General features: G+C 45.6%; 1 protein-coding gene across 1 annotated transcript; it reads right to left on the reverse strand.

Moving 5' to 3' along the window:
• Positions 1-8523: 8523 nt before the first annotated feature.
• On the reverse strand, positions 8524-11975 carry LOC123071191 (calcium uniporter protein 6, mitochondrial). Its single transcript, XM_044494707.1, has 2 exons — positions 11314-11975; positions 8524-9351 (listed from the first exon to the last, which is right to left on the reverse strand). The coding sequence occupies exons 1-2, from the start codon at positions 11746-11748 to the stop codon at positions 8863-8865; spliced, it is 924 nt and encodes a 307-aa protein (XP_044350642.1). The 5' UTR covers positions 11749-11975; the 3' UTR covers positions 8524-8862.
• Between the last annotated feature and the right edge of the window lie 625 nt (positions 11976-12600).

The raw sequence follows: 12600 nt of genomic DNA on the forward strand, positions 1-12600 counted from the left end.
GTGTTATACCTATTGCATCGGGTCCAATGAAAATCTTTTGTGACAATACTGGTGCAATTGCTTTGGCAAAGGAATCCAGATTTCACAAGAGAACCAAACACATCAAGAGACGCTTCAATATCATCCGGCGGCATGTCACGGAGGGAGACATAGAGATTTGTGAGATACATACAAATCTGAATGTTGCAGACCCGTTGACTAAGCCTCTTCCATGAGCAAAACATGATCAACACCAAGACTCCATGGGTGTTAGAATCATTCCTTTGTAATCTAGATTACTGACTCTAGTGCAAGTGGGAGACTAAAGGAAATATGACCTAGAGGCAATAATAAAGTTCTATTTACAATTCCTTATATCATGATAAATGTTTATTATTCATGCCAGAATTGTATTAACCGGAAGCTTCGTACATGTGTGAATACATAGACAATACATAGTGTCCCTAATATGCCTCTACTTGACTAGCTCGTTAATCAAAGATGGTTATGTTTCCTAACCATAGACATGTGTTGTCATTTGATGAACGGGATCACATCATTAGGAGAATGATGTGATGGGCAAGACCCATCCGTCAGCTTAGCATTATGATCGTTACAGTTTCATTGCTACTGCTTTCTTCATGACTTATACATGTTCCTCTGACTATGAGATTATGCAACTCCCGAATGTCGAAGGAACACATTGTGTGCTATCAAATGTCACAACGTAACTGGGTGATTATAAAGATGCTCTATAGGTGTCTCCGAAAGTGTTTGTTGGGTTGGCATAGATCAAGATTAGGATTTGTCACTCCGTGTTTCGGAGAGGTATCTCTGGGCCATCTCGGTAATGCTCATCACTATAAGCCTTGCAAGCAATGCGATTAATGAGTTAGTTACAGGATGAAGCATTACAGAACGAGTAAAGAGACTTGCAGGTAATGAGATTGAACTAAGTACGATGATACCGACGATCGAATCTCGGGCAAGTAACATACCGATGACAAAGGAATGACGTATGTTGTTCTGCGGTTTGAACGATAAAGATCATCATAGAATATGTAGGAGCCAATATGAGCATCCAGGTTCCGCTATTGGTTATTGATCGGAGATGTGTCTCGATCATGTCTACATAGTTCTCGAACCCGTAGGGTCCGCACGCTTAACGTTCGATGACAATTTGTATTATGAGTTATGTGATTTGATGACCGAAGTTTGTTTCGGAGTCCCGGATGAGATCACGGACATGACGAGGAGCCTCAAAATGGTCGAGACATAAAGATTGATGTAGTGGAAGGTTATGTTCGGACACCGGAAAGGATTTGGAAGGGTTCGGATATTTTTCAGAGTACCGGGAGGTTACCGATACCCCCTCCCGGGGAAGTAGTGGGCCTTTATGGGACTTATTGGAAAGGATAGGAGGGCCACAATGGAGGCCACGTGCCCCCTCGTGGCAAGTCCGAATTGGACTAGGGAGGGGGCGGCGCCCCCCCCCCCCCCTTTCCTTCTCCCTCTCCTACTCCTTCCCTCTCTTCCCCTCTTGGAAAGGAAGGGGACTCCAACTTGGATTGGAAATCCTAGTTGGACCCCCCCTATGGCGTGCCCCTCCTGGTCGTCGGCCTCCTCCTCTCCCACCTTTATATATGGGGGCAGGGGGCACCCCAAAGCACAGCAGACAATCTCTCAGACGTTCGGTACTTGGATCGGTTGGATCGTGAAGACGTTTGATTACATCAACTGCATTACTAAACGCGTCCGCTTTCGGTCTACGAGGGTATGTGGACACACTCTCTCGTCACGTTGCTATGCATCTCCTAGATAGATCTTGCGTTATCGTAGGAACTTTTTTGAATTACTATGTTCCCCAACAACGACACCATATGAACTGTGGTTTGGCAAGAAACCCAAGTTGTCGTTTCTTAAAGTTTGGGGCTGCGATGCTTACATGAAAAAGCTTCAACCTGTTAAGCTCGAACCCAAATCAGAGAAGTGCGTCTTCATAGCATACCCAAAGGAAACTGTTGGGTACACCTTCTATCATAGATCTGAAGTCAAGATATTCGTTGCTAAGAATGGATCCTTCCTAGAAAAGGAGTTTCTCTCTAAAGAAGTGAGTGGGAGGAAAGTAGAACTTGATGAGTTAATTGTACCTTCTCCCGAATGGGAAAGTAGTTCATCCCAGAAATTAGTTCCAGTGATTCCGACACAAATCAGTGAGGAAGCTAATGATGATGATCATGAAACTTCAGGTCAAGTTACTACCAAACCTCGTAGGTCATCCAGAGTACGGTCCGCACCAGAGTGGTATGGTAATCCTGTTCTGGAAGTCATGTTACTAGACCATGATGAACCTACGAACTATGAGGAAACGATGACGAGACCAGATTCCATGAAATGGCTTGAGGCCATGAAATCTGAGATGGGATCAATGTATGTGAACAAAGTGTGGACTTTGGTGGGTTTGCCCGATGGTCGGCAAGCCACAGAAAATAAATGGATCTTCAAGAAGAATATTGACGCTGACGGTAATGTTACTGTCTACAAAGCTCGACTTGTTGCAAAAGGTTTTCGACAAGTTTAAGGAGTTGACTAGATCAGACCTTCTCACCCGTAGCGATGCTTAAGTCTGTCCAAATCATGTTAGCAATTGCCGCATTTTATGATTATGAGTTTTGGCAAATGGATGTCAAAACCGCATTCCTTAATGGATTTCTTAAAGAAGAGTTGTATATGATGCAACCAAAAGGTTTTGTCGATCCAAAAGGTGCTAACAAAGTGTGTAAGCTCCAGCGATCAATTTATGGACTGGTGCAAGCCTCTCGAAGTTGGAATATACGCTTTGATAATGTGATCAAAGCATATGGTTTTATACAGACTTTTGTAGAAGTCTGTATTTACAAGAAAGTGAGTGGGAGCTCTGTAGCATTTCTAATATTATATGTGGATGACATATTGTTGATTGGAAATAATACAGAATTTCTGGATAGCATAAAAAGATACTTGAATACGAATTTGTCAATGAAAAACCTTGGTGAAGCTGCTTACATATTGGGCATCAAGATCTATAGAGATAGATCAAGACGCTTAATTGGACTTTCATGAAGCACATACCTTGATAAAGTTTTGAAGAAGCTCAAAATGGATCAGTTAAAGAAAGGGTTCTTGCTGTGTTACAAGGTGTGAAGTTGAGTCAGACTCAATTCCCGTTCACTGCAGAAGATAGAGAGAAAATGAAAGTCATTCCCTATGCCTCAGCCATAGGTTCTATCATGTATGCAATGCTGTGTACCAGACCTGATGTGTGCCTTTCTACACATATAGCATGGAGGTACCAAAGTAATCCAGGAGTGGAGCACTGGACATCGGTCAAGAACATCCTGAAATACCTGAAAAGGACTAAGGATATGTTTCTTGTTTATGGAGGTGAAAAAGAGCTTGTCGTAAATGGTTACGTTGATGCAAGCTTGGACACTAATCCTGATGACTCTAAGTCGCAATTCGGATACGTATTTATATTGAATGGTGCAGTTGTCAATTGGTGCAGTTCCAAACAGAGCGTCGTGGCGGGATCTATGTGTGAAGCGGAGTACATAGATGCTTCAGAAGCAGCAAATGAAGGAGTCTAGATGAAGGAGTTCATATCCGATCTAGGTGTAATACCTAGTGCATCGGGTCCAATGAAAATCTTTTGTGACAATACTGGAGCAATTGCCTTGGCAAAGGAATCCAGATTTCACAAGAGAACCAAACACATCAAGAGACGCTTCAATTCCATCCGGCATCAAGTCGTGGAGGGAGACATAGAGATTTGCAAGATACATATGAATTTGAATGTTGCAGACCTGTTGACTAAGCCTCTTCCGCGAGCAAAACATGATCAACACCAAGACTCCATGGGTATTAGAATCATTACATTGTAATCTAGATTATTGACTCTAGTGCAAGTGGGAGACTGAAGAAAATATGCCCTAGAGGCAATAATAAAGTTGTTATTTATATTTCCTTATATCATGATAAATGTTTATTATTCATGCTAGAATTGTATTAACCGGAAACTTAGTACATGTGTGAATTCATAGACAAAACATAGTGTCCCTAGTATGCCTCTACTTGACTAGCTCATTAATCAAAGATGGTTATGTTTCCTAACCATAGACATGTGTTGTATTTTGATGAACGGTATCACATCATTAGAGAATGATGTGATGGACAAGACCCATCCATTAGCTTAGCATTATGATCGTTACAGTTTTATTGTTACTGCTTTCTTCATGACTTATACATGTTCCTCTGACTATGAGATTATGCAACTCCCGAATACCGGAGGAACACCTCGTGTGCTATCAAACGTCAGAACATAACTTGGTGATTATAAAGATGCTCTACAGGTGTCTCCGAAGGTGTTTGTTGGGTTGTCATAGATCAAGATTAGGATTTGTCACTCCGTGTTTCGGAGAGGTATCTCTGGGCCATCTCGGTAATGCTCATCACTATAAGCCTTGCAAGCAATGTGATTAATGAGTTAGTTACGGGATGAAGCATTACAGAACGAGTAAAGAGACTTGCAGGTAATGAGATTGAACTAGGTACGATGATACCGACGATCGAATCTCGGGCAAGTAACACACCGATGACAAAGGAATGACGTATGTTGTTGTGCGGTTTGAACGATAAAGATCATCGTAGAATATGTAGGAGCCAATATGAGCATCCAGGTTCCGCTATTGGTTATTGATCGGAGATGTGTCTCGATCATGTCTACATAGTTCTCGAACCCGTAGGGTCCGCACGCTTAACGTTCGATGATGATTTATGTTATGAGTTATGTGATTTGATGACCAAAGTTTGTTCGAAGTCCCAGATGAGATCGCGGACATGATGAGGAGTATCGAAATGGTCGAGACATAAAGAATGATATATTGGACGATATTATTCGGACACTGGAAGAGTTCCGAGAAGTACCGGGTAAAAATGGAGTGTCGGAGGGGTTACCGGAACACCCCGCGGAAGTAATGGGCCATCATGGGCCATACCAGAGAGAGAGGACAGCCCACAAGGGGATGCCCCCCCCCATAGGGAGTCTGAATAGGAATAGGGGAGGGGGCGCGGCCCCCCTTTCCCTCTCCCTCTCCCTCTCCCTTCCTTCTTCCCCCCTTCCACCAAGTGGAATCCTACTAGGACTTGGAGTCCTAGTAGGACTCCTCCCTCTTGGCACGCCCTACAGGGCCGGCCGGCCTCCCCCTCTCCTCCTTTATATACGGGGGCAGGGGGCACCCCAAAGCACAACAGACAATCTCTTAGCCGTGTGCGGTGCCCTCCTCCACAGTTTAACACCTCGGTCATATCGTCGTAGCGCTTAGGCGAAGCCCTGCGTCGGTAACTTCATCATCATCGTCACCACACTGTCGTGCTGACGGAACTCTCCCCCGTCCTCAACTGGATCAAGAGCACGAGGGACGTCAGCATGTTGAACGTGTGCTGAACACGGAGGTGCCGTACGTTCGGTACTTGGATCGGTTGGATCGTGAAGACGTTCGACTACATCAACCGTGTTGCTAAACGCTTCCGCTTTTGGTCTACGAGGGTACGTGGACACTCTCTCTCGTATCGCTGCTATGCATCTTCTAGATAGATCTTCGTGATCGTAGGGAATTATTTGAATTACTACGTTTCCCAACAATATTACCATGCAAAAAAACCAGAACCCAATATGTACTCCCCGCTAGAATCTACACTCCCTGCGTAGCACACCTGTGATCCCATCATGCAGCATGTACTCCATGTACTCCATAAGTAACCCAACTTGTACTCCATCACGTAACGTAGTTGTACTCAACCCTCGCAAAAAAACATAGTTGTACTTAAATTGAAAATTCAAGAAAAGAGAGGACCGAGAAAGATGGAAAACTGAACGAAACCCAGGAAATCCACCAAAAGCAGAACAAAGCTAAGCAAAAAAGCAGAAAAAAAGAAAAAAAACAGAAATACCGAGCAAAACCAAACTATTGGTTAGTTCTATCTAGTATGTGTGTATTACCCCTTCTGTTTCAAAATATAAGGTGTATTAAGTTTCTTGACCAAGTTTTTAGAAAAAAAAGTATCAATATATACCGTACCAAATTTGTACCGTTGGAACCATCACAAAAAGTATTTTCATTTTATTTATTCTACATTGTATATGTTGATATTTTATTCCATAATCTTGGTCAAACATACATAAGTTCTGACTTGCACAAAACTGATGCATCTTATATTATGGAACGGAGGAAGTAGTTGGTAATTTTGTTAGATAGATTCAAACTATTGGCTAAAACCTTTCTATCTAGTATATGAGTACTAAGGTAGAATTATTTTTTGAGAGAAACTTTGATCTATTCATAATCAGTCATGCCAGTACAAAGAACACTAGAGGTAACAAAAATTATAACCATGTTCGTAGGCCACCTAGTGACGACTACAAGCATGAAGCGAGCCGAAGGCGTACCTCCATCATCGCCCCTCCCACACTGGAGTCGGGCAAACCTTGTTGAAGTCGATAGCAGGAAAGTAATCGTGCCAAGGCCTCAAGGGACCAACGCACCAGAGCAATAACCATCGCCGATGAAGAGAGTCATAGATTGAAAGGATCAAACATATAAACATTCAAATGAAAACTGGATCCAAATAGATCCACTGAAGACCAACATTGACCGAATCCCGTGAGATCCAGCGGAAACACATCTCCACACGCCCTCCGACGTTGCTAGGCACACCGCCAGGACGGGGACCGAACGTGGAAGACTTTATTCCTACTGAGGGGCATCACCACCGCCACACAGCCCCAACCAAGACACTAAACCTAACAAAAATGAGAGCGGATCCCTCCTTCCGGCAGAGGGGGTCTTTTCATGGAGAGTGGGAAATACATGAGCCCTATGTTCTTAGTTGTTCGTCACTACATTCAACGTCGGGTGCACAAGGATTTGAATTGCACAAGGGAAAAGATAGAACACTGATTAGAATTCTATCAATATTTTGAAGTTTCGTTATGCTTCAAGAATGAAGAGAGAATAATTTAGTATCACTCTACCATTGAAAATGTGAATCTAATTGAGCGAACAAACTGATTTTTGGTTGACAATATTTTGCCACGAGTACAAGTTCCAAATAAGCTAAAACCAAAACACACGATATAGCATGTTTATGCTAGTACATCTTGTGTGACATGTGCAGTTATTTTCTTCTTGTCAGCCCATGCTCAAACCCTAGTTCCGCTCCTCGAGCGTTTCCCGTCGATAGTGAGGAGGGTGTGGATGAGGTAACGTTTCCCGTCGACAGCGAGTAGCGTGTGCATGACCTTGGTTCCGCCCCTGGAGCGTTTCTCGTCGATAGTGAGTAGCCCATGGATGAGGCAACCTTTCCCATCGATAGCAAGCAGCGTTTGCACGAGGCAACGTTTCCGCCGATAATGAGGAGCGTGTGGAAGACTTTGTCCGGTTTTCAATAGAACAATAGACTGTCGTGTGAGTGCGTGTGTGTGATGGTGTGGGTGGGTACTATCACATGCTCGTACGGTCATGCCCGTGTGAATTGGGCAACGAGTAGATGCGTGGTCATGCGATGGCATCCTTATTCTTTGTGTTCCTGGGTGACACAGTTTGTCTCTCAAAGATCAGACTACTAATAAAATATATTTTTTATTTTTTTATTTTCGAAACGGAGGCAAAAGATTTGCCTCATCTATTAAATAAGAAGAGGATAGAGTTTGTTACAAGGGCACACTTTTACACAGCATGGAAGATTACTCACGCAAAATAATGTTCCCTAATTTTTTTGCTCCGGCGGTGATCCAAAGGTTTGCCTCGCAGATGATGTTGTTTAGCAAGATTGGTGGTGGAGCACTCTTGTTCCGGAAAACACGCGCATTTCACTCGTTCCAAAATGGTCCATGACACGAGCATGGTTAGAGAAGCCATGGCCTTCCTGTTGGGGACTCCGGCGCCGGTCCTATTTGTCCACCATTCCTTAACCGAACTCTCAAGATGCCACATAGAGGTGTCCATATGATGAAGCCCAAGTTTTGCAATGACCAAGTTCCATAGCCTAATAGTGAAGCGGCATTTGAAGAAAAGATGCGATCCACTTTCTTGCTCTCGCTTGCAGAGGGTGCAAAGACCACAATTTGGCCATCCACGTTTTTGTAGTCTATCCGCGGTCCAAATTCTGTCTTGGATAGCCAACCAAGCGAAGAATTTAGCCTTTGGTGGCGCCCAAGCTTTTCAAACCATTTGGTTCATGGGAGAGAGAACCAAGCCAAGAAATTGGGCCTTGTAGGCAGAGGCCGCAATGTAGTGCCCTCTTGTTGTATGCTTCCACACAATAATATCTTCAGAGAGTGCATCCAGATGCACATCGTTCACAAGTGCCCATAGCGTGAAGAATACCTTCTATGAAGGCACATTACGAAGTACCAGCAGGTCAAACACTCCTACGTGCAATAAAATAAAGATTCAAAGGGGGCAATAGACCACAAACGTCAGAGCTTAGGCAACAATCAACCAACACTTAAGTAAGAACTACTGAATCCCATAACACGGTTGATTAGCAGCGGCTGCAGGGTTATACAGCTCATGGTAAGTTCATACAGACGAGCAGTACAAGCATCAAGATCAGGTGCTTCTGCTTCAGCAATGTACAAAAGAGAGAGATAACTATACTGGGTTGCTGGCCTAGACATTTGCATAGGAGAGAGACCACGAAAAAGGTTTTGCCAAAGGTCTACCTCGCAAGCGCAAGAAACATCCGGTTTGTTAATACTTTCTTCATCATCATCATCCCACGAGAATCAAAGATGAAAAGGGGGCACTGTAGATTAGTGTCTTAGAGCGACGGAAGGGCTGTATGTCACTTGTGAACAGACAACTCGTGCAGATGAGCGATGTCGGCGTTGGAGAAATGGCTTGTGCCGCAGATCTTCTCCAGAGGATCTTTGCAGCACCTCTGCAGCTCCAGGTACCTGTCCAGGTTGAACTTCTGCCTCTGGATCAACTTCCTCTGCCGGGACTGGAACATCCTCTCCATGAAGTCCCGGTACGTCGGATCCCTTGATGTGATGAGGAAGTAGGCGTACCCGACAACCAGACCCGTCGCAGTTGTGAAGAATGTGATGGGCTCCATGACGTCCCACGAGAACTCCCAGAAGGTCAGCCTGAAGAAGAGCCCGACCTGCGTGATCAGGAACCCTAGCCCAGACCAGAGGATACGCCGGACTTGCTTGTGTGCAAGCTTGTTGATTTCTTCCAAATGTGTCTGGAGTTGCTTGAGCTCTTCCTTCCTTGGATCATCCTCGGGTGTCAGTGCAAGGGGCATAGCTTTTCTTACAAGATCCACAATCTGTATGCAACAAGCAAAGCATCAGTCTCTGCCAATATTAAATATCAGCCGACGTTCCACTACTGCTACCAATGCAAAGTACCAGCTGCTGCTACTACTTCCAATGTTAAATGTCAGCTAATGTCACGCTACTACTATAGACCTTTCAAGTCAGACCCCAAGATATCTCAGCATATACGTACTGGTGAAGACTAAATTTACAGTTATTATAAAATATAATGACAGCAAAATTGTAGTAAGTACAACACATGAGCTGCCCAAGTAAATGTTTAGAAAGTAGAAATTATGAAACCAAATAAAAATAAAATAAATGTCTGAGAAGAACAGTGCTCTCTTACAAGATCCACAATCTGTATGCAACAAGAAAAGCATCAGCGTCTGCCAATATAAAATATCAGCCTATGTTCCACTACTACTACCCATGTTAAGTACCAGTTGCTGCTACAGCCAATGTTAAATGTCAGCTAATTTCATGCTGCTGCTACGCCGCAAGAAATCTCAGCATATGTATTTGATGAAGACTAAATTTAGAGTTCTACAATAATGACAACAAAACTGTAGTCAAACATAAATACATGAGAGCTGCCAAACTAAACATTTATTTAGAAAGTAGAAATTATGGAACCAAATCAATTAAAAATGTCTGGGAAAGACATCACTCTCTTTTTGTGTAACTAAGCTTTTGCCTCATAATTTGATAACTGATCACATGGAACGCCATCAAACCAACCCGAGGAAACTTTCTGTTTTGCCCACCTGGCAACAATTGTTTACAGATGTTCAGCATGTGACACAAGGAGGTTTCTTCACTAAGGAAAGTATGTCCAAGAAAAGCGAAAGCTACAACATACAGTAATCAGGTAACACGATTATGAATTACTTGAACAAATAATGTAATTCCAAAAACCGCCAACCTTTAGGCAAGTCACATTGTTTGTCACCGACAAAAGGATCGAGCTATCAAACGACAAACTTTATGCATGGCGGACTGGTAGTTTAGTACGCTAACGAACCACTAGATAACAAGATAGGCACCCTGCACAAGAAGCCACCCGTCTAGACTGAAACAAGAAAAAAAAAACGGATTCCACACGGCAAATGACCCATCCTGTATGACAAGAAAGGACGTAGGAAAGCAAGCTAGAGGAGAAGGTATCGGTTGCTTTATCACCCACTGAATCGGAAGAGTTCTTCCCCATGGAAGAAACGGAGATAACTTTTGCACTGGTGCGTCCGGCGTGCGCACTCAGGAGGAGCACGCAGTGAGCCACCCACCACTTGGAGCCGCGTTCTGAAGCAACCAGACGGCTTTTCTGTGCCATCGAAAAGTGCATTGCTTCTGGTTCTGTTCCATAGGCTAAACGGCCCAGCCATGGTTGCCATCCTCCCGGCGCACCATGCTAGGTCAGTTCCAAAACTCCAATCTGCTATTCAGGTTGAACAGTGTATAACAAAGTGGACGATGAATTCAGGTGTTGCGCGCAATTTCGACGAGTGAAACTGAGGGACCAATGGTGGGGATTTGACGAATAAACAACGTGCCAGACCCTGGACATTGGACCACCGATTTGACAAGTGCACCTATAGACCTGTACTTTGAGGAAATCTACCGAACAGCTGGTGGTCACCATCGGAGAGAGGAACACACCGATCGATCAGTACTAGGGCCCTCACGAGTCACGCGCACAATGACCTGAATCAAGCGGGCTCCGGGGCCCGAATCAGGGAGCGCGCGCTGATATTCGTGAATGTATCTTCCTCGGATGCATCGTAGATGCCTCAGAAATTTCGAAAACGCCAGAGGATGATTGCAGAGCACGGGCCAAACGCAAACTTAAGAGGAACCAAATGGCGAACAGAAATAGCAAAGCCGAATACTACTATAGTAATTTTTCGTGAGACGTGATGGATGATGCAGAGGTGGTGGGGGAGGGAGGAGCGGCAATGCGGGGCGGAGCAGACCTTGTCGGGCTGGAGGTAGACCTTGTCGCGGAAGAGGAGCACGACGCCGGCCTCGTCGAGCGCGCCGGCGAGCGCGGTGGCCTCTGCGCGGGTGCGGGCGGCGCCGGCCTCCTCGCACTTGCGCAGCAGCTCCGCGTAGGGGATCACCTCGCCGTCCCCGAGCCGCCGCTTGAGCGCCTCCACGTTGGCCATCCGCATGAGCCGCCTCGCCTCCTCCGCCGTCACCTCGGCCTCCGGGTCCCTCCCCGCGGCCGCATCCGCCGCCGGCAGCGACGCGAAGCGGAACCGCTGCTGGAAGAGGCCGCACGGCGTCTGCGGCGGCGGGGGCAGCCTGAAAGCGACTGCGGCGGCCCGCGCGCGCGGCGGCGCGGCGGCCGAGGCGCCCGCGCCGGCGGCGGCGCGGAGGAGGGGGCGGGAGAAGCGCCACATTGACATCGGTCTTCGCGGGGGTGCGTGCGTGCGCGAGGCGCGGGTGGGATGGAGGAGAGACGGAGGCGGAGGGAGATATGGGGGGAGGCGGTCAAAGCGGAAGCGGGAAGTATGGCGGAGAGGGCAGAGAAGGCAGGGGAGGGAGAGCCGGGAAAGGCTCGCTCGAGCGAAGGAGGAGGGAGGGAGAGAGAGAGCGTTCGGGCTCGGGCTCCGCGTGGGGTTTTTGCCTCTCCGGTGTGTTTTCTGCAGCAGTGGGATTCCTTTTTCTCGCTTGGTTTTTTTGGCAATGGATGGCAGGCCGCGTGTTTCCGGGTGGTTTCCTTGCCGTGCGCGCAGGCGATCGCAGGGCAGGAAATAATGCGCGGTTGATATTTGGAAGGAAACAGCTTTTTACGCGGTGGTATAGAGCGGAGGAAAACGCCGCGCCTGCTCGCAGTTACTGCCCCGCTTTTACCACCTTTCCATTTGCATTTGAACAATGCAGAGTATGCCATAAAACCATGCCTCAAAATAACACACATTTCCCTTGCCAAGAATATATTAAGTTATTCATTCGCGAAAAGGTATAAGTAGATAGGTTAATAAACATTTGGAGATGTTTTAAGGTGGGAGCCTTAAGTACCCACACATTTTCCCTGCAAGAAGAAGAAGAAGAAAATACCACACATTTCGAGGAGAGTTTTCGAAAGAAATTTGAACTTTATTTTCTTCCGTCGAAGGCAAGTAAGATTTCGACCAATACACATTCACTTTTGAACCATAGCCTATCAGAACATTTCTCTCTTCCCCAATCTGCGCGCAAGGATTCAACCTTAAAAAGTAGAGTCGGTGATGTCTGAGCACATGACTTTCTAAACG

Source organism: Triticum aestivum, chromosome 3B (assembly GCF_018294505.1).
Source record: "Triticum aestivum cultivar Chinese Spring chromosome 3B, IWGSC CS RefSeq v2.1, whole genome shotgun sequence".
Taxonomy (NCBI): Eukaryota; Viridiplantae; Streptophyta; class Magnoliopsida; order Poales; family Poaceae; genus Triticum; species Triticum aestivum.